This window comes from Lepidothrix coronata, unplaced genomic scaffold, assembly GCF_001604755.1.
Source record: "Lepidothrix coronata isolate B3197 unplaced genomic scaffold, Lepidothrix_coronata-1.0 Scaffold90, whole genome shotgun sequence".
Lineage (NCBI taxonomy): Eukaryota > Metazoa > Chordata > Aves > Passeriformes > Pipridae > Lepidothrix > Lepidothrix coronata.
In genome coordinates, this window is record NW_016690270.1 from 3,589,795 (window position 1) to 3,615,338 (window position 25,544).

At 49.9% G+C, this 25,544-nt stretch overlaps 1 protein-coding gene across 1 annotated transcript in view; it reads left to right on the top strand.

Annotated features, from left to right (window-relative positions):
- Positions 1 to 11,110, top strand: part of PLXNA2 (plexin A2) — a 145,545-nt gene extending 134,435 nt beyond the window's left edge. The window contains 6 exon segments of the mRNA XM_017821409.1: positions 3,398 to 3,497; positions 5,603 to 5,793; positions 6,382 to 6,551; positions 8,546 to 8,758; positions 9,075 to 9,225; positions 10,635 to 11,110. Of these exon segments, the coding sequence (XP_017676898.1) occupies positions 3,398 to 3,497; positions 5,603 to 5,793; positions 6,382 to 6,551; positions 8,546 to 8,758; positions 9,075 to 9,225; positions 10,635 to 10,730 (921 nt within the window). The 3' untranslated portion in view covers positions 10,731 to 11,110.
- The last annotated feature ends 14,434 nt before the right edge of the window (positions 11,111 to 25,544 follow it).

The following is a 25,544-nucleotide window of genomic DNA, read 5'->3' on the forward strand; positions in this document are numbered from 1 at the left end:
TTAAACACAGATCGCCGTAAAAATGTCACAGGAGTTGTGCAGATTAATTCCATTGTTCCTAAAATCTGTTTTACCTGACAGTTGCAAGGGATTAACCAACATGCAGGGAAGCAGCGAGACTTTATTATGCCTTGATCTTTAAAAGTCATCGTGAGGAAGTCACAAGTGAAAGCTGTGCTTGTCTGATGTGTGGTGGATGCTGGGGGAGGGAGCACTTTCATTTTAGTGCCTGTGGGAAAAGCTGAGCCACAAGCTTACCCTTAAAATAAACAAAACCCTTGCAAGCACTCGAGATGCTGCAGCTCTCCCTGCCATTTGAATGTCAGCTGTGCTCTGGAAGAAAGGAGAAGTTTGCTACCAAACATCTAACCAGGTAGATGCCACGTGTCTTCCTGCTCTGGCCCGAGCTCTGCACAGCCCAGCTGAGCTGTTTCACTCATTAAAAAGGAGCCAACTTCTCTTCACTGCAGCAGAAATCTTGTCAAGGCAAGGCTTTTGCCAAAAACAAACAGCAATATATATATATATATATATTTGCTATTCCTACCAGGTTGTTTCTTTCCTTTTTTTCTGTTGGAGCAATAAATGTTTTTATTAGGTATCAAAAATACAGATGCTCCAGGACTACACAGTAAAACAAATACGTGGGCAAAGGCACAGCTTAAAGAGGGTATAAAATCATTTGAGTTCCAAGTGCTGCTGTCTCACCATTTAACAGGAATGTTACCCGTGAAACAGGTGTGGTTCAAGCCATTAAAATATATGGAGATTTCCAGAGGACTTGTGAAGATGATTTCTAAATTTTTGGGGGGGGAAAGAATGAAAGCTTGCTTTCTAAAGCTCTGCCCATCTTTTATTCAGAGCTGTATTGTCTTTATTCTGATCTGAAGGCAAAGAGATCTCTGGGCTTGCACGTTGGAGATGCACAGCTCATGTTTCCATCCCGGTGTGTCTCTTGGAGAGTTGCTCTCACCTGGGAGGCTGCAGGAGGGACCAGAACACCCCTGGACCCCCCAGCCCTGCCCTGCTCCTGATTCCTGGGATCCCTTCGCTCCTCAGCCCCATTCCCTGCATCTCCAGGGCTCCAAACCACCCTCCTCCTCCCTGTGCCCTGAGGGCTCTGCAGAGGGCAGTTATTTAACTCTAGGAGTTTCTCAGCTCCACCCCTGGCTGCTGGATTTGACACTATTACATTTGTTTTCTACATTAGAATGACAAAAATATAATAACTGGTCAAATGGATTTTTCACGGGAAGCCTTTGCATACAACACCAAATTGGATTTAAAGAGAAATATTCATCTTTCTAATATTTTTGAACCACTTTATAAAATTATACAGTGAATTGTACACCTGCTGCTTATTTCTTCATTTATAAAAATAGATGTATGGCTTAAATAGGTGTAATTCTTTGTTAAATTCTCTGGAGCTTTTGTATGTGGTAAGGAATTATATTACATTTGTGTCATATCCTTTTGGCTTCATGGCTATTAAACTCCATGGGAGAGCCTCACCCCGTGTGGTTTCGCTCAAGAAAAATGAAACACTGAATTTAATATTAAATGATTTACAGTGGCTCACGCAGGGTTAACTCAGAGGCAGCAGAGCATGAATACCTGTCAGCCACTGCGAGCCTGGAGAGGCCAAGAGGCTAAAAAACTGTTTTAAAGGGAAAATTAGAAGGACAAAGGGAAGATTTGTGTGGAAAATGAGACTCTGGAGCCGAGGGTGGCAGAGCTGGAATCCTCGCTGCGTCCCCGCTGCCCCACGCAGGCGCAGCCCGGGCTCCCACCTCCCCGCTCCAGGTTTTATTTCTCCTCTCTTTAAGGTGTTTTGTGCACCACGTCTCCAGCTTGTAGAATAATCAGAATATTTATAAAGTTGTAAAGCAGCCAGCCAGCTCCCGGGGCGTCTCTGGGGCTTTCTGGGAGTGTGGCAGCGGCGGAGCAAGATGGGAAACGAATGCGTGTTACATCTGATGCTAATTTGCACGCTGGTGGTTTTTTAGCTGACAAGAGCCATTCGACCCAAAATTTAGAGAGTGAGAGCGCTCTTATGTGTGTGTGTGTGTGTGTGTGTGTGGAATTTTTAATGCCTCTCTCCCAGTTAACCACAGCCCTGGTGGAAATGGAGCCGCTCCTCCATGGGAGCACCCCGGGCTCGGGTTTCTCCCTGGTGGAACTGAGCTGGAGTGGCAGCTAAGAACGGCCTAAGAAAATAATATCAGCACCGATCATTTCTTCCTTTGGCTTAACAAATTGCATGAAGTGAGGCAGGAGCAGACAAGGAAATAATGGAGGTGTTTGGAGTGTTTTTTCTTAGAAATATCTCACTTTTGTGCCGTGAACCACAAGTGACTATTATTTCCACTATCACCAGCAATAATAATAACTCGCATTTCCATGAAACCTTTCATCTGAATGGCCTTGAAAGGCAGCACAGGGCACTGTGTGAAGCTCACCTTGTGGCTGCAGGTGTTGTACAAACACCTGGAGAGGCTGGGGAAGCAAAAAACACCTGGAGCATCCCGTGCATAGGGTCAGTGCTGAGTCCCTCACAGGACTCCTGGCAAATAATGGAGGATTTAGCCCCAAAAGAAATTCCTCCAGCAGGAAGAGGCATTTCTTTTGTGCAGGTCCTCTAAAAAGTGTGTTGGCTGGGCCCTGGCAGGCTGTGGTGACTCTGTTCTCTGCTCCCTTGCTGTGCTGCACGACAGGTCACAAGTTCAAAATTAAAAGCCACTCAGGCCCATTCCCTGGAAACCTGCAGATTCTTAATTAAGGGGAATAAGTTAGAAAACTTCCAGTGACTACTGGATTTATAGGGAGGATAAAATTAAACATGGCTACTAAAATCTGCTGTAACAAAACCTTGTTAGCACTAATGTTCATTTATAGTTTGACTTCCCAGTGTTTAATTCCTTCTCTGGAGCAATAAAGGGATAACAATTAAATACCCTGAAAGATGGCTTTATGACTTGCTCAGCTGTAAATCAAACTTTTAAAGTTCGTAAAAATTGCTAAAATAAAAAATGGTTTAATAGGAATGTTTTATGGCCCATAACGTTATTACAGCCCTTTTATTCCCTCTGCATTGTTACTTTAATTGGATCACAACAATTCTTGAGATTCTCATTTTTATTGGATAAAGCATAACCTTAAATCAGAACGACCAAAAGCATCTTCAAATAAAAAAATAAATCTTTGATTTATCACCCCTTTCCTTCAGGCTCTGGCTGTAGAGCTGCTGCAGGCCCGGCACGGGGCTCTGCCAGGGCTGGGTGGCTCCCTGTGCCCACCCTTGGCACCCTTCTGCCCAGGATTTGCTGGATCAGCAGCTGGTGATCCCAATGTGAAGGGTGGATCCCACTGATCTTCTCCTCCTCCTTTGCCTCCCCAGGTGTCTGACCGCTCAGTCGTGGCTCTCGTTCCCAAGCAAACCTCCTCCTACAATATTCCTGCCTCTGCCAGTATATCCCGGACATCTATCAGCAGATATGGTAAGAAGGGATGGGAAATGGTGGGTATTGCAAGGAAAAGCAGCAGATTCCCCCCAAAAAACCGCCCCACACGAGCCAAAATGAACACCCAGGTGCCCAACAGGAAAATGTCCTTGGCTGCTGGTGTTTCCTTGCAAAGGCTTTTCCAACTCTGAGCAGAACAGCCAAAAGACCAGAGAAGCTGAGAGGAGGGAGAAGGAAATGCCAGGCACATGAGTAGCCTTTGGGAATGTGAATGTCCTGGGAAAGTCCAGGGAAGTTGTTTGTCTCAGAGGGGGTGGGTGATGCAGAGCCCCTCTGGGGCTCCCACTGCAGGAAAAGAGCTTTGTGTCCCCTGCATGACAGAAAAGCCTGAGTCCTTCACCTTCCCCTTCTCTAAGTGGAGGATCCTGAGTTCTTTGCTAATGGGTCAAAATGGGGAACAGCAATCTTTACACAGAGCACTCGGATGTGCCCACCTGGGAATTCAGGATTTGCATAATAGCAGGGCTCAGCACATTCCAGAGGGTCCCTGAAGATGCTGCAGCCTGAGTAAATGAGTCTGTGAGGTGCCAGGTGTGCGTTTATAACACTAAATCCACAATAATAGTAATAATATACTTCCATAAAAGGCAGCAGTGGCAAAATCTCTGGTGCGCTGATCTTTCATTATCGTTCATTTTGCAGAGTGTTTTACAAGCAAAAAGTCTCCTGACAAACCCGTCTCCTCCTCTTGTTTATGGCTCCCAAAATAATGTTGGGTTTTTTTTCCTTGAGCAAGGATTCTGAGGAGCCAAAAATAGGCCGGTCTTTAGGTAAAATCCAGGAGAAAAGGCATTTCTCCCTGCGTGGTGTAGATCCCCCAAATGTCCAGCACATCCCACGCTTCAGGTGATGGAAAAACCAAGGCTGGGTCACACAACCTGAGTCCTTACAGCTCATTGATCTATGTCAGCTGGCAAAGCTTTTGCAAACTACCAATGTGAGCGATCATTGCTCACGTTAAGATTAATATTTCTAATTGTGCTGACAGAATTTAAATTAGATACTTATTTACTTCCCCTGTTATATATCAGTACGGAGCTGTGTTTAAAAATAGAATTACTAGATGCTTTCCTAGCTGTCCCTTTGTCTGTCTCCTTAATTATATCAGTTGGAGTACTCATTTATCTAAGCCTTAATCAGGGATGAAAATCCAGCAAGTTTGGTAATGACTCAAGTATTTCCCTCGGCTGATTTATGATTGATCCCCATACTCTTGACTAGGAGGGTGAGCAGTGAATTGAAGGCTAAACTTGAGAAAATCCACAAGGTTTCCGGAGAACAAAGAAATTTAGTGAGAGGAAAAAATCCAGCGAGGCACAGCCGGGCTCCTCAGCCTCGTGTCTCAGCTTGGAGACGCCGTGGATGGGATCCAGGGAGGCACATTCTTTGGGAAGTTAAATATGTAAATAAATATATGTCACATCCCTCCATGGTTCCTGAGCAATTAAGGGAAAGACTGTTGTCTGTCTCCTGTTGAGCTCCCCTTTCCCTTCAGGGCAGGAAGGACAGCAGGAGGCTGGACCTGCTCAGCCCACGGATGGCACGGCTGGGGTGCTGGACTGGCCTTGGGCTCTGCAGTTGATGCTCAGCTTGAGCTCTGCAGTTGATGCTCAGCTTGAGCCCTTGCTGCTCTCCTGAAAGCCTCAAGGACAAGACCAGCAGTTTCTTCTGCCTTTTGTGCTCATTGTGCTGGGCAGGGTTTTATTATTTGCAGAGTACTGGACAAAACACAGGACTCTGGCACTGCAGGAGTTGGTGCCCGGGGTTAACGTGTGTGAGCTCATGGACAAATCTTGTGTGGGCCTGTATGATGAGTTCACATAAGGATATGAATGGAACAGGAAAGTCCATGTCTGAGTGTGAACAGAAAAAAGCCCAAGTCTGAGGGACTCTATTCGGTGGAGACCAACACATATCAACATTTTGTTGGTGCCTGGGTGGTTTTATATTTCATCACCCCATAAAAAAGCCAGTGCAGGTGGTTTGGGCGTTAGCAAGCGTGGTGGTGTCACTGAGGAGAGACAGGGGAGTGGAAAAAGGGTTTGCTTTGAGTGTGACCGACTTCTCTCCCCATCATCCAGACTCCACCTTCCGCTACACCGGCAGCCCCGACAGCCTGCGCTCCCGGGCCCCCATGATCACCCCCGACCTGGAGAGCGGGGTCAAGGTCTGGCACCTGGTCAAAAACCACGACCATGGAGACCAGAAGGAGGGAGACCGGGGCAGTAAGATGGTGTCTGAGATCTACCTGACCAGGCTGTTGGCCACAAAGGTAACTCCCGTGCGCTGAATTCGCGTGGGAAACGCACAGTGAGGTTCATCCACAGACACTTCTCGGGGGTCCTGTGCAGCCCCTGATGATGCTCAGCTCCCAGGAGGTCTGTCCCTGCTGGGTTTTCCTGGGACCAGGTGGGTGCTGGAGCAGCAACAGAACCACAGCCCAGATTTCCCCACACTCAAGGCTGTTGCTGCAATTCTTCATTCTTTTGCACAGTATTAAAACACAAAGAGTGTTTTAATTTGCAGCAGTGCCTGCAAATATTTACCCGGTTTCCTTGACCGGAGAGAGTTTTCCTGTCTCTCCTCCCACGTTCATCACCGTGGATAACACAGATGTGCTTTGGAAAGCCGAAAAAAAAAATGGTTTCAGGTTAGAAATAAAGAGCAAATTCAGCCCTGAGTAGCTGCAGGCCAGAGCTTTCCCCGGGGACCCTCCAGAGCAGTCAGCGCTCGGAAAGACCCCGACCTCGTTATTCCTATGGGGTCCGTGGCAGCACTTTGAGGGGCTGGTAACATCTGGCTGCTTGGCCAAGCGTGTGCCCGTCCCTCCCCTCACCCCCTGGGTTGCTGCTGGCTCTAGGGAACGCTGCAGAAGTTCGTGGACGACTTGTTCGAGACGCTGTTCAGCACCGTGCACCGCGGCAGCGCGCTCCCGCTCGCCATCAAGTACATGTTCGATTTCCTGGATGAGCAGGCGGACAAGCACGGCATCCACGACACGGATGTGAGGCACACGTGGAAGAGCAACTGGTAAGAGGGGGGAGGCAGGTCCGAGTGTTGAGCAATTGGCTGTGTCCTAGGGTGGAACAGAGGTGGGGAATTGCTTTGGGAAGGCTGGGGAGCACCGAGTTGGGCAAGAGGGTGCACTTGTAAGCTGCACCAGGAAAGGTTTAGGTTGGACATTAGGAAGAAGTTCTTTACAGAGAGAGTGATCAGGCATTGCAATGGGCTGCCCAGGGAGGTGGCAGAGTCACCATCCCTGGAGAGATTTAAAAAGAGACTGGATGTGGCACTCAGTGCCATGGTCTAGTAGACAAGGTGGTGTTGGGTCAAAGCTTGGACTCGATGATTTCAGAGGTCTTTTCCAACCTGGCTGATTCTGTGATTCTGTGGAGCCATGCAGCTTCAGAGCATGAGATGTGCCACGAAGCCGTGCAGATGCTTTTCAGCCAGCACTGATGCTGCCCCGGTGGATGTGGCAGTGGGGTTTGATCCTGGGTTGGGCTGCCAGTGTGGTGTTCATGGAATCACAGAATCATAGAACATCCTGATTTGGAAGGGAAGGGTATTAAAGCACAAGCCCAGCTATCTCTGAGTCCTCTGCCCAAGTGGAAGCTGGAACCAGCCTCTGATTCCCACACTTTGGAAAGAGCCAGTCTGTGAGTGGGAAGCAGGGCTCCATGCCCACACCACCCTGCCTGCACAACCCTGCTGTGGCACAAATGCCAGGACTGGCTGGGAGGGGAGAGCTCAGCCAGTGGCTGCACCTTTCCCATCACTTCAGGCAGCAGCTGGAGCATTTGGGCATCAGGAGGAGGTGGCACGGGGGGAAGGAGCCAGCCCCATGTGCCATCGGCCTTCTCCAAACAATAACAGCTCTCACATCTCTGCCTCTGCTGTTATTTTAGGATTAGAGGCTCCGTGGGTTGTAAATTTACCTCTGTGAGGAAGGAAGAAAAGCAAGACAAATGGTTGCTTCCTAAAGACTTTGTATTTCCCCCCTGAGTCTCTCGTGGCTTAAAAGGCCTCTAATCATCGTGGCTGCAAAAGCCGGGTTCCCCACTAAGGCTGTGGGAAGCTCAAAACAATTCCTTGAAAGCCTTAGAAGAAGGAGTTATTGGGGTAAAAATTGTGGAATCAACAAGAAATTATGAGACCTCTTAAAGCAATAAAAAAAGGGAACAATGACCATCAGAGTTTGGCCTGCCAGAGGCATCACACCCCAGGAGCCCTGGCCCTTCCTTCTCCATGGGGCATGGTGGGCTCGGCTGAGCTGCAGCATTCCCAGGAAGGGAATTTTGGTGGGGAGATGGGAGCGGGCTTGTGCCACTGGAGCAGGTCAAAGCAAATGGAGGCTTGGAAGAGGGAGCTGGGCGTGCTGGGGATGTGGCTGAGCCGCTCGCCTGCAGTGCAGCAAGAGTTAAGGCTGCAGCCTTCAGCGAGCTGGGGAGACAGAGGGAGCTGAGACTTGAAAGGTAATAGAAAGCAGCAGCTGTTTTTTTGATCCTGCTATACAGCTGAAGAAAAAAAGGAATAATAATTCCCCTTTGATTGCAAAGGCCTCGGGATTTGGGGACAAAGCCTCTGATGCTGCTGCACCTCCCGCGGATGATGGGCCGTGGCGTGGCCGGGCAGCGGCTGATTAGTGTGGGGGTGACTGCCCCGGGCTCACCCCGTGCTGCATCCATCCGCTCTAACCTGCTCAGTTTAATGGGCTTCTCACAGAGATGCTCCCCCAGAGCCCCCAGATGCTGCCCAGCTCTGCCCTGGCACAGCCAGCCTGCCCTCCTGCCCTGCAGCTCTTCCACTGTGCGGGATCAGAGCCCGGGGCGACTCCGAGGGCAGCAGTGCCCAGCACAGGCATGGCAGGATCCATCACCAGCAATCTGGGCAGCACTGGGCTAACTGGTGCTTCATGCCCCTGGCCCAGCTCCTGTTCAAATTCTTCTGTTCTTATTCTTCAGCATGTGCCCTTTCCCAGCCTTTGTCTTCACATCTAACTTTGTTTCTCGCTTGCCCTCCAGCCTCCCCCTCCGATTCTGGGTGAACGTAATCAAAAACCCCCAGTTCGTGTTCGACATCCACAAGGGCAGCATCACGGACGCCTGCCTCTCCGTCGTGGCTCAGACCTTCATGGATTCCTGCTCCACCTCCGAGCACCGCCTGGGCAAGGACTCCCCCTCCAACAAGCTGCTGTACGCCAAGGACATCCCCAGCTACAAGAGCTGGGTGGAGAGGTGGGCAGCAGCGTGGGTGGGGGGTGCTCTGCTCCTGCCCAGCCTCCCATGGCCGGTGATCACAGAATAGAATGTTGGGAAGTGGATATAGAACAGCTGGAAGGGACTCACAGGGATCATCGATGATTGCAGCCCCGCCGAGCATCGCTGCTCTTATTTTCAGCTTGTTACAGACCGCAATCCTGTTTTCTAGACTCAAACATGAAGCGAAATGATGTTCTTTTCCCCGCAGAGCTCAGTTTAAATCCTAAGGGGAAAAGGAGCATTTCGAGCCGCCGTGTTTCACGTGCCCTCCCCTGGCCTCTCCTTCCCGCAGGTATTACGCCGACATCGCCAAGCTCCCCGCCATCAGCGACCAGGACATGAACGCCTACCTCGCCGAGCAGTCGCGCCTGCACGCCGTGGAGTTCAACATGCTGAGTGCCCTCAACGAGATCTACTCCTATGTCAGCAAGTACAGCGAAGAGGTGGGTGTGCCCTGGGCGGTGATGTCCCCTGGGTGTCCCCCGGGGCAGTGATGTCCCCTGGGTGTCCCCCGGGGCAATGGTGTCCCCTGGGCAAATGGTGATCCCTGGAATGATGGTCTCCCCATGGCAAATGGTGTCCCCTGGGCAAATGGTGTTCCCTGGAATGATGGTCTCCCCATGGCAAATGGTGTCCCCTGGGCAAATGGTGTTCCCTGGAATGATGGTCTCCCCATGGCAAATGGTGTCCCCTGGGCAAATGGTGTTCCCTGGAGTGATGATGTCCCCTGGGCAAATGGTGTTCCCTGGAGTGATGGTGTCCCCTGGGCAATGGTGTCACGTGGGGAAAGGTATCCCCTGGGGTGATGGTGTCCTCTGAGCAGTGGTGCTCCCTGGACTATGGTGTCCTCTGGAGTGATGGTGTCCCCTGGGGGAATGGTGTTCCCTGGGGTAATGGTGTTCCCTGGAGTGATGATGTCCCCTGGGCAATGGTGTCCCCTGGGGGAATGGTGTTCTCTGCAACCATGGTGTCCCCTGGGGTGATGCTGTCCCACAGCATGCGTGTGACAGACCAGATGCACTTCAGTGCAGTGGTGAGTTGTGCAGTGATCCCTCCTGCTGCCACCCAGAGCTCCCCTTGCCCTTGGTGCAGCGTGGCCGTAGCCGGCAGCGCTGCTGTCCCGCTGTTCTCTTCGTGCACAAAGAGGTTTGGGTCCTGCAGCACAATCCCAGGAGGATTAAGAGCTAAAATATTGTGGGAGCACCTGGATTCCTCAGCCTTGGCATGCACCTGGTGCAGCCTGCTCCTTAATGCAGTGGAAAATCATCATGACCCACTGAAGCTCCCCAGAAACATCCCTGTCTTTTGGGAAGAGCGCGGTCCAAATCCCACGTTGCAGTGACGCAGACTCCTGTTTGCAAAGACACCCTGGCAGCGTGAGCTCCTTTAATGAATGCATCACTTGAAACCAAGTTCTTGCCATCTGTTCCACCCCTTCATTTCGCTGCGAGAAGAACCTTATTTTGCAATTACATCCATTAAAAGGGAGGGTTTTGTCATTTAATTGCGTGTACGCGTTTGCCACACAATGCCGCGGCTATTTTCCGATTAAAGGGTTTAAAAAAAAATCTCATCAGTTCCGTGCTAAACGAGACAAGAAGTGTTGGAGTCCAAGGTACAGGGGAGGGTCAGAATGATTTTGTTGTGCGGGTATCGAGCGGTCCAACGAACCAACGGCGACGGCGAAGTGCTGGGCGCGTTGCTTCGCCATTTATTTGAGTTTCACACCTCCCCATTTCGAGTTGGTCACATCTCGCTGCCCACCCACCTCCTCCACCCCCTCTCTCACACACTGATTTCTTTCTCTGTTTCTTTTTTTCTCCCCCACCCCGTTTTATTTTCTCTCCCCCAGCTCATCGGGGCTCTGGAGCAGGATGAACAGGCACGTAGGCAGCGGCTGGCTTACAAAGTAGAGCAACTTATTGGGGCCATGTCTATTGAGAGCTGAAGAAAGGTCGTGGTGCTCAAGGCTGGCAAAGGGCAGAGGATCACATGGACTCTCGGGAATTTAGAGGGAGAACAAGCAAGGAAGGCGCTGGACACAAATACCAAGGCTCTTCTGGAGCGAACAGAGACTGGCCCAAGGACTGACTGCGTTCAAAAATCATGTAGGAACCGGTTTGAAAGGCAGGAAGAGAAGAAGATAAAACATCTCAATCCAAGTCCAATCAAGGTGGATCATTTTTTCGAGCATACATAGAAAGAAGGAACCTGGAAAGTCTGGGTGTCTCCACGACTGCTGCTTTGCATGAAAATTGTTTGATGTATATTAGAAAATAAAACTTTATTTAAAGGCTTTTTTTTTTTTTTAAGAAAAGGAAGAAAAAGTACAAAAAAAAAAAATAGAGGAAAAACCACAGAGGCCATAGAGATAATCCTGGCAACAAGGATCAGCTCTGAATCCTGTCCTCGAGAGCCTCCTGAGGACACGGCTCAGACATTCTGCGAACGGACTCTCACACCAGTTGGAACGTCTGGAAAACCGAAATCGTCTTCTTTTTGGGATCTTATAAAACAACATGAGCACAAGTTTGCACCACACCTTTCTCCACAAAGTGAAATAGCGGTTTAGCCCGAAAATAGTTCAGTGGCTGAGTAACTTATAGGCACTAGAAGGAACTTTACCTGAATTGCAAAACCATCAGATCATCCGACCTGTCCTGAAGTCCAGCTTTATCGATGTATTTATATAGTGTCAATATATATATTTTTTTTAAATGCCATTTGCTGTCGAAGGAGGAAAGATTGGAATTTAAATGCTTTTTTCCCACTTCTACCCCCATTCCACCTCGCAGTGGCTGCGGTGATCCAGCAGGGATGGGCTCAGTGCCTGTTATGGCTGAGGTGATCCAGCAGTGATCTGGCAGTGTCCAGCATGGTTGGGATGATCCAGCAGTGATCTGGCAGTGTCCAGCATGGTTGGGATGATCCAGCAGTGATCCACTCAGTGCCTGGCATGACTGTGATGATCCAGCAGTGATCTGGCAGTGTCCAGCATGGCTGAGGTGATCCAGCAGTGACCCATCCAGTATCCCATTGCCGGTCTCCCGTGAGCCCAGCTGGCCTCCTGCCCTCACCCCCCTGGGCAGAGCTGGGATGACGCCTCCAGGGTTGATTTTGGGGGGTTTCTTGCAGCCACCTCCCATTTCTTGCAGTAAAACCCGACAAAGCCCCGATGTTTACAGTGGGTGATACTTGAAAAGCCTGGACGTCACGAGAGGAGACATTTGTTGCTCTTCTCTTTGCCACGCAGAGCCAGTTGGCACAGGCTCCCTTTGGGTTTCTCTGCCACGCTGCCCAGGGTCAGGACTTGTATTTCCACTGGAAAGGGGAAAGAAATCTCTGCTCTAGGCAAGGGCAAACCTTAACCAGCACCCGCAGGCCAGCCAGCGCTGCTGTCGTGTCTCTGTCTCGGCGTCTCATTGTTCTCTTCAGTCCCTTGCTGGCCCCCCCAGCACATGTTCTTGTGGCCAGTGACAGGCAAATGTTTGTGAGTGTTATTACTTTCAAAGACACCAAAGCTTATGTGTGTCCCTTTGTAGAGTGCCAGGAGGGGAAGGAACGCTGTAAATATTTCTCTCTGTAGTAAATACTGATATGTGTGCAGGCTGCAGCGGGGAGGGCAGGGTGATGAGGTCTAATGGAAATACAAGTATTGACTGCATGGGCTTGGCAGTGGCACCAAAATAGCTCCTGGCATCTGCTCAGCCTGCCCGGGCAGGGCACACCAGACTGGGACCTTAGTTTGCAGCCAGCGTGTGTCGAAGGAAAATCCATTTTCATGTCCATCCTCCTCCTCCACTGTTCCTGCCTAGAGGAGCCCAACAGGGTCACCACGGGCTCCCTGGGCACCAGAGAGCTGCTGGTTTTCTGTCTCTTGCAGTTCAGCAACAGGAGAGGGGAGAAGAGCGTGCAGAGAAATACTCAGGAAACCTGTTGGTTTAATTACCATTCAGTAAAAGCCATGCCAGGCCCGCTTTCTTTTGGCAATCCACTTCTGTGAGTTTCTCTGGGCCCTGTTAATATTCTGGAAGAAAATACTGATGACAGTGATCAACCTTGTGCAATAAGTTCTTGACATTTACAATGGCCTGAGCACTGGATTTACTGAGACACGGAGAGAGCGTCAGAAACAGAGACTGCCAGGCAGAGCAGGGTTCATACTGCCTGTTACTGGGGAGTTCCCTTCCCAGGGATCCTGCTCCTGCACAGTGAATCTAATGTCAAGGCCAGAAAATGTGCAAATGTCTGGGTTGTCCTGTTGGGCATCACAGAGCCCAGTGCCAGGGACGGCGTTGGAGCATCCACCAGCCTGGCCTGCTCTTTGCTGTGGGTCTCACAGGACATTGCAGAGGGTCAGGCTTTGAAATCCTGGGGTTTTTTTGCTGGTTCTGTTCCTGCTGCTCCCTGGGATCCATCACACAGCTCAGCTGAGGGATTTCCAGGTCTGTGTTCTAGCTGTGATGGTTGTTTTGGGTATTTGTACTCAGATCATTCACCAAATTCTCATGGTACTCTGAAACCCAAAGAGAGCAACTCCAAATAGTTCCCAAACAGTTTCCAAACACAGTCTGAAGAGTTATCTCTGCAGGATTCACAAAATATGAGTACTGCCCAAAGCAGAGGCCTGGCTTTGCATCACCTGAGTCTGGGGACTGTGTGCCTGCCCAACAGCCAAGCCAGCCTTCGTGGTCCTCTTCTCTACATCTCTTTGAGAGGCTTTTGCATAGCCATTTTAAGCTTGCTTTCCTCCTCCTGCTCTCTACCTTCTGGCCAGGAGCACCCCACAAGCCAAGGTTTTGTCATTCCCCGCTCCCCTGTATTTTCTCAGCAGAGGTGGAGGGCCCCCAAACATCCCCTGGATTCTCTGGGAGAGCACTAAGGAGAGAAGGGGACAACTGAGTTGATCTTCCTTGCTATGGGAAAAATTTGAGCAGAGGAGAAAAGAGTGAGCAGCAGGAGCACTTTGCAAACCAGTAAGTTCTTGTACTTTTGACTGAATTCTGAGGGAAGCAGAAAAAATATCTCCACTCCCATCACCTGGAAAAGCATTGGGAGGACAGCAGAGGGAACAGCACAGCGCTGGCTGGAAGGGTGGCCTAGAAATAACCTGCCAAGTATCTACTCGTGGTGGTTGGCATTAATTATGGATCTTTACAGGCAATTATATGGAATGAAGCAACATATCCCCTTGGGGCAAAGCACTTGTAATCTATTGCCCTGTTTGCATCCATCATTTCCATTACTCCTTTGGGAAGAGGAAGCTTCAGATCTCAAAACAGCATTTTCTTTGCCCTTGCAGCAAACCGGACTCGAGGTTTGGTCAGGAGGGGGCAGTTGCCTTAGATGAAACGATTTCACATCCCTCTCGTTGCCCCCTTTCCTCCTGCAAGGTCGGTTGGTGTTCAGAGTCTCCAGTTCACTTCGTTTCAGGTATTCCGACATCAAAGTGGGAGACGTCATTTTTTCCGGAATCTCTCTGCCTGGTGTCGCCGCTTAAATAATTCCATTTAATCTTCTGCTCATGAGCTATCAAAGCACCCACTCCGAGGGGGAGCGAGGTGCTAATCAAACGCTTCTCCACCTTGAAAGCCTTTATTAAAAACCCCATATACAGGAGTGCAGCTTATAGGCGAGCTTGTCTCGGCGTGAGCCCCGCTGCGGAGCGCTGCAGCCCACCGGGACACGGAGGATGTGGACATCAAGTGGTCCACACTTTGCCATAAAGGATGAATTTATGTGTAAAGGGAGGCAGGAGGGATCAGCACGGCCAGAGCGCTGGAAACCCTGTGAGATCCAGCGTGGACCAGCCTGCAGCTGCCTGAGGACCCACTCCGGGGACCAGCGCTGAGAAACAAAACTGCTGCCACGGCCTCGCTGCTGGTGGGGAGAATCCCAGCAGCATTCCATGTGTGTATCCCTGAAGGAGGCTGGACGTGGCCGTGCTGGACATGATGCCTTCCTGCAGGTCTCGGTGCTGTGACACTCTGAGGATGGTGAGTGCAGCCACCTGACGCGGTGGCAACAGAGACCTTCATCACAGCAGTGCCTTCAACACACTGTCTTAAAATCCTGATGGCCCATCCCCACGTAAGTCCTCTCTCCTGCCTTCAACTGGACTTCACCAAAAATGTCATAGCATAGGAAACAACTCGGGTGGGCACATGGAGGATGAAAGCAAGAGCACTTAAAGCTCTGGGGCTGCAGTTTGTGAACGATGCTGACTCCCAACCCCTCAGGGAGAGTCATTTGAGCCTGTGTGGAAAGGGTGGGAGCACTCCCCTCCTCCAGTGGGCACAAGGTCTTATTTCCAAAAGTCCCAAGCAGCCAGTGGGTATGAGGAACACTGACCTGCCTGCTGCCCTCACCCAGCTTGGCAAAGGGCAGAGCAGCTCCCTGTGATGCTCCTGTGCCTCGAGCCCATTCCCTGGCAGCAGCCCAGCCACGTTCTCGCCTGTCACTGGCTCTTCTGCATCCAGTTTCCTGTGCTGTCAGAGCTCACCCGTCATGGGGACTCAGCTGGCCCAACTAAATGGAACTAGAATAGACTGACTTGAAAAAGCTGGGCCATCGGGGAGAGCTCACGTGTGACTGTACCCTGGAGAGAAGAAAAAATGTTCAGAGAAGGGTAAATAACTGGCATCAAAGATGCATTAAAAAGCCACAGAGCCTCAGCCATTGTATTTCAGAGTCACATTTGTACCATAAATCGCAAGCCAGTGGTGCAGGGAGCTGTGACATTGTACATAGTTGTGTGTGAGGTGGAGCTCGGAGCACAGTCCCATCTGTCCCGAATGTGTCTTTGGTGACAACACCCACAACCACCCCAAGCCTTCACCCAGCACCACTGAGAGCAGCGGGGCAGGGGCTGCAGGCAGAGCACTGCTGACAGCTCTGAGGCCACCCCTCTGAGACCTGCGTGGGCAGGAGGGCTTGGTTTTATTAACGAGACATTCGGTGGGGAAATAACTGGAGTGGAAGGTGCCCCGTGTGCGCTGCGAAGGCGCCGTTCAGGCTCTGCTGAGCTGAGCAACCCTCTGTGTGCAGTGTCAGGGGAGTTTGGTCAGATTAGTTTTGCAGGGGAGGAGGATGGGAGCCTTCAGACTGATTTTGGTTGTGCAAAGCCTCTGTTCTCTGTGAAACCCCCCAGCTTCAGGCGGTGCTGCCAGAGGCCGGAGTCCCAGCTGCGGGTGGTACCTGGTGCCTTCCTGGCTCCTGGAAGAAAACTGGGGGGTCTGTGGTGCATGTCCTGCACCCCAGCGTGCTCTGGGTGCTGGTGCCATGCCAGGGTGGGAGATGGGGAGGTGAAGGAGTGGGGCAGTGTGGGATGGCAGAGCCCACCTGCTCCCTTGCTGGTGAAGGGACTTGAGCACAAGTCCTATGAGGAGAGGCTGAGGGAGCTGGGGTTGTTTAATCTGGAGAAGAGAAGGCTTAGAGGTGACCTCATCACTCTCTTCAACTACCTGAAGGGAGGTTATAGCCAGGTGGGGGTTTGTTTTTTTTTCCCAGGCACCCACCATTGGGCCAGGGGGCGTTGGCTTCAGGTTTTGCCGGGGGGGTTTTGGTTTGGTTTTTGGGAGGAATTTTTTTCCGGGGGGGTTTTTCGGGCTTTGGACGGGCTTCCCCGGGGGGTTGTTGGTTTCCCCTTCCTTGGGGTTTTTAAAAAGGGGTTTGGCGTTGGCCTTTGTTGCCTTGTTTTGTTATTTGGGTTTGGTTGGGGGTTTGGCTTTGTTGTTTTTGAGGTCTTTTCCAATCCAATCTATTCTATGATTCTATGAAAAGCCACTCCAGTCCCATCTGGGTGTCCGTGCCCACGTTGCTGGGGTGGCACCGGGAGCAGCTCAACCGAAGGTGTTCTGGCCGTGCTGTGAGCACGGCAGTGTCTGTGTGCTTGTTCTTTCAGATCCCCCTTTGCCCCCATGTTACCCATTCCTCTCCTTTCTTTGTAAAAGTGGAATATAATCCCGAAAAAAAAAAAAAATAGACGTTCCTGTAGCGCCGAAGAACACGCTCAAAAAGACCTGCAGGGTCCATCCAACTGCACGGACAATATCCCAAACTCTCTGGGCCTGCTGAGGCTGCCAAATCAAACATGAGATCTCCTGTATGGCCTTTCCTTTGAGATTTTTTTTTTTTTAATACCTCTATTTCGAATAAGCTTGGAAGTTTATGCAACAGCTTCTCCATCCGGTGTTTCCATCCCATGGACACAAAGGTGCACCTGGAACAGGAGACTTTGGAAGGTAAATGAGCTGATTTTGCCACGTTATTTCATGGCTTCAGAAGATAATGCAGTAAAATGTCCTTCTCTTATTGATGAGTGTTTTGGTGTTAATGGCACCTTGGGGGCTGTTACGGTGGGAAGCAGGAAGGGGAAGGGAATGTACAGGTACTAAAGCTTCTGGAGTCCCCAAAACCATCACAGAATGTAGAGGTATCAGCCATGGAACAGATTCTGATTTCTTCTGCCCCCTTCCCCTCTTTAAAACCAACACAGTTTTGGGGGATTTGTGTATTGGCAGGAGTAAGGAATTGGTTTGGATCCGTACCCATTCCACCGTATCGTTCTCTGGCTCCTCCCCTCCCCATTATACTTGACACACTGGAGTTCTGTATTATATTTTTTTTTAAGATGATTGTCTGTTTTTTGTTGTTTTTACAAGTGTTGTGGAAAAAAAAAAATGTAAGAAAGTTTAAGTATTTAAAAATGTTCCAAGGAGAAAAAAAAAAGGGGGTTTTGTTATTATTCTAATATATTATTGTGTACCTATTGTAAATATGAAACACTCCTATTTTGCAAGCCAAGGACTCACTTTGTACTGTTGTTATATATAAATAAAGTTTACTGGTTAAAAAAGCCCTCCTGAGTGGGTCCTTATTTTCTAACATGTGGTGTGTAAAGTGAGGAATATTTACTTACTGAATGCCACCAGCAAGAAACGGGTAAGTGGAAATCACAGAAGGGTTTGGGTTGGAAGAGATCCTAAAGCTCTTCTTTGGGTGCAGGGACACCTTCCACTAGCCCAGGTTGCTCCAAGCCCCATCCAACCTGGCCTTGGACACTTCCAGGGATGGAGCATCTGGAAATAATCCCTGTCTAGTGGAACTGGGCTGGATGGGGGTCCCCAATCCTTGCAGGCAGGAGTGGGCACATCAGCAGTCTTTGGGACCTGAGGAAACACTGGATACTTCCACTCTAGTTAGAGCAGGAGCAGACAAACCCTGTTTACAAACAAAAGACCTGGATGAGTTCTTCATGTTCTCCTCTCTTTGAAATTATCAGTCCTTAAGGTGAAATGCATTTGCTTCCAGTTCATAAATCCAAGCCAACACTTCAGCAAACGCTGAGAGGCATCTGCTGAGTAGCAGGAATCCGCAAGTGACTTCTCCAGCAGCTGTCTGTCAACTTTAATGACCAATATGGTTGCAATTACAGCAATGAACTTTCTCTAACAGCCCAAAATTACTCTGGATGATGATAAGTGACAGAAAAATGGAGACCCTTAAGGAAGCATTAAAGGAGAAACATGTGGATATGGAACAAGAAGTCTCACTGCTTTTTCTCAAGGAACTTAGGGTTGGTTTGGTTTTTTTTTTCCTTTCTAAATTAGGTACTAAAATGGATAAATCTAACCCAGAAGGGGAAGGCCTGGCACACTGTGGATCACAGCAGGGAGTTCAGTGCAGCCCCAAGATGTAGTTTTAATAGACATTTGACACTGAATCCGCTTGTTTGAGTGTGGAGCTGATGGGTTGATGGGAAGCTGCTCCCCTTTGAAGCTAATGCAAATATATCATGTCAGTGCAGCAGTTTGCTCCTCAGGCAGGTCATTTATTCTTATTTCCCTCAAATTGAGAGCAAATCTTGACATGAACCTTTTAGGGGAGCAGTTTGGCCACATCCTGCCATCTCCCACTTGAAACCTCTGGATTTTAACCTCTGCAGATCAATCCCGTGGGCTGGAATTGCTGGAAGTCCTGTAACCATTCCAGTGCTGGAGCTGCCTGTGACCACCCAATACTGAGTGGATTTTCACATGATTTGTGAGTTAGGGAATAAAAGAGGCGACTGTTTTTCACCTGTGCCTTGGGTTAGTAGAAATTTATACCAAGACTAAAATAGGAACTGGTCTGAGGTTCCCGGGGCTTTCCTTAGGGCTGGAGAAGGCGGGTGGGGTGTTTTACAGGAGATCCCTGGAGATGCTGATCCCTGTGCTGGTTTACTCGTGGCCATTGTGTAGGATAGACACTGGAGGCAGGACAGCTGCTGCCAGGAAACATCTCCCCTCCCTGTGCACCCTTTGAGAGGTTATTGACTCCTTCAGCTCAGCAAAGGCAAAAGAAACCTCAACGTGAATCGACAGCATCGACCGTGGGGTCATTTGTATTCATCTGCACCTTGTTAATAGATGTAATAAGGATACTCAATTAAAAATTACATTTTATCTGGCATGCACTTCGCAGGGCTTTATCAGTACTGACAAGGTCAAGTGATGCTTAATAAAGGTTAGATAAAATGCAGATGGCTTAGATCCCTCTCTCATTTCCTGTGTCCGTGGAAGGCATCAGGAGAACAGCAGGTTTGGATCTTCCAGGGGGAATTCCTGGATCCCAGCATACACTCCCAATGTTCCAGCACTGAGCTGGGCTGTCTCTGCTCTGTGGGCTGCCTGGGGCAGATTTTCCCTCTGAAACAGCAGCAAAATAGTCTTGATTTTCCCCTCATCCCCCCCATTTTGCACCCTCAGCGTCCTCTTGACCAGCTTTTATTTCACCTTCTGAATTGGGAATTATTTCACCGTCTGGGATTGCCCTGTTGCTTAATCACTGTCACTCTGGAAATTGTGGAGATTTTGGACATTCCTGGTGCTGGCTTTTCCAGCCTGGTTACTAGAGTGAGCTAATGGAGGTGACACTTCCAATTATCAAATACAGTCGTGGCATTAATTTTGACCTGTTTAAATTTCAGCATCTTTTCCCTTCTGTTATTGCTTAGCTAGAGGGTGACAAATAATTGTATGAAATCAGACAGTGATCTTAAACTGGCAATAATGGCCACAAAAATCTCATGCCCTTTATTTGTGCAGGGTCTTGTTATATTTAAGTGGCTAACTCATTTGTAATGGAAATTTAACTTCATGTTGATGGACACTTCATAGTTTAAAATGGAGCACATCACTAATAACCACATGAAGTCCCCCCCTCTTGAATCCAGACTCATTCCATGGGACACTCTGGACCTGCTGGGGTTATAAGATTTAAAATGTAATTAAATTTTAATAGTAATAATAATAAAATGTAAAACAAATTACCCCAGGTGCCAGGTCAACCTGGAACCTGCAAAGTATTGATGTTGCTATGATCTGATACCAACTTGATGAAAACTCATTAATTAATTTAGAGATCATCCCAAAGAGAAATCTTGTCTCTGCTCCAGTATTTAGATAGGTTTGTGCAGGCAAGTTTATATAAAAGAATGTGAAAGTATTATAATACAATGTAAAGTAGAAGTACAGCATAATACAACAGGAACATGTCTGTATCTGTTTGTGTCAAGAGTACACCCCGAGGTTCATGTCAGACTTAAAATTACAAATATTGATACCAAAACAAAGGATTTGGTTTTACTTCCAGATAATACTTATGAAAATGGGAACCATTCAGGCTTTATTGTCACTTCATAATTAACTCCATTGAAGGAATCTAATTACAAATGTTCAATGCTGCCCCAGGGCAACGTGTCTTAAGAAAAGGGAAGGAGGATGGTCAGGCTTAAACAACTCAGGTAAAAATGAACTCCATGGTAATATTTGATAATTAAGAATGTCTCTATCAGCTTGTCTGGGTATTAATGAATTGGGCTGTTCTTTTCACATTTGATTACTGCAGTTTTATGACTGCCTTCTCGCCTTTATTGCTCCTGGGAATAGGCTTGGCTGTGGGCTGAGCACCAGGAATAATGACACAGAGTCAGAGAATGGTTTGGGTTGGAAGAGACCGTAAAGATCATCTGACTCCCGCCCTCTGCCATGGGCAGGGACACCTTCCACTATCCCAGGCTGCTCCAAGCCCTGTCCAACCTGGCCTTGGACACTTCCAGGGGTGGGGCAGCCACAGCTTCTCTGGGCAACCTGTGCCAGGGCCTCCCCACCCTCACAGGGAAGAATTTCTTCCTAATGTCTAATCTAAACCCACCCTCTCTCAGTTTAAATCCTTCCCCCTTGTCCTATCCTCCATTTCCTCCTGCAGTGGGAAGAATCATCCCTCCCCATGCGGATCACTCCCGGCTTTGCTGCTCTCCTGCCACAAAATCATCCTGCCTTCCACCTGTTTCCCCTCTAAGTGGCCTAACAGAGTTAATTCCCATCCCCAGTGCAGGTGTTGGGAGATTTAGTGACACTTTGGGAGTCTCAGATGGAAGGCACTGCAGAAGCACCGGGAATGAACACATTCCAAGTCCCTGCTGGGTGCCGGGGCTGGCGCTGGACACACGGACCCCTTGGATCCCTCGTGTTAAGGTGGTGGGAGGTGGCCAGGAGCCACTGGGATGCAGGATGGGGCTGCCAGAGCTGGCTCTGGACACACAGACCCCTCGTGCTAAGGTGGCAGTGGGTGGCCAGATGAGTTCAGGTCTGCCAGAGCTGGATGTCTCCACACGGCTGGAATTGTCATTCTGCTCCAGCCGCCCGCCGCCTGCCCGGAGAGGAGAAAGCATTTTCTCTTTTGTTAGCACTCAATTAGGCTGAGCTTTGAGGAGAAGATAGAAATGCTTAAAAGTTCCTCCTTTTTTTGCTGTGTTCAGCTGTCACAAAGGGAAGTGGTGGGGGGGATCTCCGGGGGAAGAGTTTTTTCAGCATTCTTTTGACGTTCATTTGATTTTTGCAGCGGGAACCTGCAATGTCTCTGAGCTCCTCCACAAAGGCACTGCCTCGGGCTGTACAGGGGTTTATAGACTAGGTCACAGACCTCATGCATATTTTATACGTGCTCAAATAGCATTTTAGCCTTTGACAAGCCCGGGTCAGAGTGCCAGCACCCTGCCTGGGAGGGAAGTGGCTCAAGGCGAGTCACAGGGAACAAATGCACCAAACAATTAGATCAAGCACCAAAAGTGCTCAAATCCACTTTGGGGGGGAATTCAAAGGATTGCTCTGTTCGTGGCCTGGCCTCTTTTCCCGTGCAGGTAGAAGCAGGAGGATGGCCTGATGCTTCCAGAAGGATTGGCAGTGAGGAGGGCTTGAGGCTGGCAGCAAAATGATAGCCCTGACCAGCAGCTCTTATCCTACTAATGGGTGGGATTCACCTCATGGGCTACAGATATATAAAGGAGATCAGTGTTTCTAGAAGGTAAATCACCCCAGCTGTGCTAAATCACTCTCTGGAGATGCTATAATTGCCTGTATTCTTGTAGGAGTAGGTGCTGGAGCAGCAGGGCACTGCCTGGGCTTGGTGTGTGCTGCCATGGGGAGGGTGTAGGAAAGGTGTTCACAGTGGTCTCAGCACTGTACTAATTGCAGGTCTCAAACAAACCCCTCATTTACACACACACTAATGAACTGGCTGCCTTTTGATTGGGAGCTGTGAAGTGGGGAGCTCTGCAGGGAGCTCCCAAGGATGCACCTCTGAAAAAAGGCAGAACTCCCTCCCTCCATCTGCAGAGGAGCAACGAGGAGCTGCTGGTGGGAAGCCAATGCCCCAGTGCACAGGCTGGAGGATTAGCAGGTTGGTAATGGATATGGGTAGAGTAATAATCTGTGGAGTGATTAATATGGGTGTGATTTTTGGATTAATAAGGATGCAGCAGAGCTGTCTGCTCAGGGAAGATGTTTGCACCCTCCAGGTTGAATGCAGTGACCGTTACCTTAATGCTGTGATTAAATCCACATTTAAGACACCTCATTAAATTAGAGTGTAAGAGCGAATTCTTATAACCCACAGCAGGAAATATATTCAGGCCTGGTGGGTGAAAAATGCAATAAGATCCCTGCAGCACCTCTGGGAATGTCTCACATCTGCCAGCCCAGCCTGGCAGGTACCCCTGCACTCAGGCACTGCTTGCAGGTGTTTTGCTGGCACCACCTTCCCCCTGTGTTTGAAGCTGCTGCCCTCTGGCATGGCCCCTGACTGTGTCACACTGGCACAAGTCACCTCTCTGCATCCGTGTTACCTTCACTGGGCTCAGTTCAGCTGCAGGATGAGTCTGGAGTAAATTCATTCACTGCAAACCTCGGGTGTGGGGTTCTTGTGATGCTCTGAAGTGGATTGAACTTCCCCACTTCTGCTGAGCCCTGAAAATGAGGGGTTCTCACTTCAAAAGGGGGTTAAACATACAGGTGGATCCCTGACCTGTCTGCAAAGCACTGACCTAGAAGGTAAGGAGACTTTCAAGTGCCTTATTACCTCCCCTACAGCTCAAAGTGACAGATCTCGTCCCCCCCAGTTGCCTTTCATTGCTCTAGGGATGAAAGTGAGCTTTGGCAGAGGGGATTTGAGAACAGAGGCACTGCAAATCCTCTCCTTCCAGCACTACCCCAGCCCTGCCAGGAGTGGAGGGGACCCACGGCTCTGCCCAGAGCTGGGGCCACCCCTGCCCACGTGTGTGCACAGCCCCACGTGCCCTCTGCGTGTTTGTAAAACAATCTCTTTAATTTTCTGGTTGGTTTGGCAGATCACAGCTGCTCCCGAGCTCAGAGCTCATTTGCACAGGTTCCCATTTACATACAGGAGGGCTTTTCATTTCCTCCCTCACCGTGTGTTTCGGGGATAAACCCTCTGAAATGCTGCAGATGGCTGGGATGGGGGGAGCAGGGTGTGGGATACACGGATAACACCCACTTCACCTGACAGTGGCAGAGCCCGGGTTTGTTGTGGTTGCCCTGTGGTGGAGGATTTCGCGAGGGTTTTGCTCTTCACTTATTTTTGCTTTAACTCACTGGCTTTGCATTTATCAAGCCCGAGCCGAGGTGCTTGAGTATTAATTGATTCTTGCTGCTGAGTGAGGCTCATTAAACAGCAGCTTTGGGGTGCAAGTGGCCACTCACAGAGAAAGTAATGAGCAGGACAAGAGCTCCTGGACTGGAACTTCTCTCCTCCAGCATCTGTTACGGCAATTACAGCCCCAAAACCACGGGAGCGGTCACCACGCGTACACAAAAGAGCCTTATTAAAACAAACGGCTCCCTCCGACACCTCCCATTCAGGCAGTGACAGGGATTTCTCAGCGAGCAACACCCCGCAGCTGGGTTAATTACTGATGTTTGGGGAGTGCTGCCCACGACAGAACCCCCCACATGGCCCTAGAACACCCCACAGCACCCCAGAACCCCCCGCACCCCCACGGGGATGGAGCAGCTCTGCCTAAATCAGCAGCCAAAACTGGGGAGGGGGTGGGGGGGGTCTCGTCAGGGGCTCCCCCCGGGGCTGGGGCAGCGGGTAGCGTAATTAGTATCCTATAGTGATTAATAGGGTACAATTTGTGCATATGCTGTAATTACGGGGATAATTTATGCACGCGGTTGATGACAGTGGAGCTCGCCGGCTGCCGGTCCCGGGCTCCCAGGGCACAGCTCCATCCCCCCGCGGTGCCCGGTGCGTGCCCAGCACCACGGGATGAGCAGGAGGAAGGCGGGGGGGTACCAGTGGCACTGCCAGCAGGACACTGGTGATGCGAGGAAAAGGATGCGGGAGGTGCGAGGGTGCGGGATGCTCCAGCTCCCGGCGCTCCCGCTGCCATCTAGTGGCTTCCAAGGGTTGGGTTTTTTTCCCCCCTGGATGCGCAGCTCCTGGAGCGGCTCCCACAGGCACTGTGAGCTGGGGTAGGGGTGAAGTGCTGGCCGGGCTCTGGGAGGATCAGAGGGACAGAAGGCAACAGCAGGTCGCCCAGATTTTGCGCTGGGTGGGGAGTGACATCGGACCTCGATTTCGGATTTATATCAGGTTGCTTTATTAAAGCACTTCTCTGATCTCATTTGGTTCAGCTTTTCACTGTTTATGCCCCGAATGTGTTCCTGACCCCGGGCACTCAGACGGTGACGTCAGTCCTGTCTCTGCAGCTCAGGAGATGCCGGTCATGAACTCAAGGACGAGGGGTTTGGACTAATGATCTGCGATGTCCTGTCTTTGCAACCCAGCTGGGATCTCACATCTTGATTTGTGGCAGGGGGGATGGTAAACAAAACGAAAAAATCCTGATCTGTGTGTGGAGGCAGTGGGTTGTACGTGGACTGGCTTTAAATTATCTGAAAGCCTGTCCTGGCTGTGATGCCACACTGGGGCTGGGACATGGCTCTGTATTTTTCTGCTTCTGGGCTTTAAGGGTCTTGCCTCTCTCGGAAAAGAAGGGTAGAATGAAGGGAGAACTTACAAACTGTGGTGTGGTCCTTACCCCAAAAATGCTCTGGAGGGTTTGGATGAGCCCTTTGAGCCACCCCGATGCTCTGAACTGCAGGGGCTGGACTATGAGCCTGCAAGGGACAGCCCTGGGCTGAATATTGGAGCTGTGAGCCCATTCCAGCAGGGGTGGGAGCCCCTTGGAGCATGGGAATACATCCATGACTCTGCAAGGACCAACTGCTGCTGTGGCAGAAAGAAACTTCTGAAACGAGTTGGGATAAAATGCGTTTCAGCAAGAGGTTCTCCATGGGCTGCTCTTCCCTAGTGAGTGATGGGAGCCTCTGTCCTGAGCCTGAAACCCCTTGAATTCCCTGGAGGAAACATTTCATATTGAAGCACAAAAATCCTACTTTCGTGGTGGTGCTCGCAG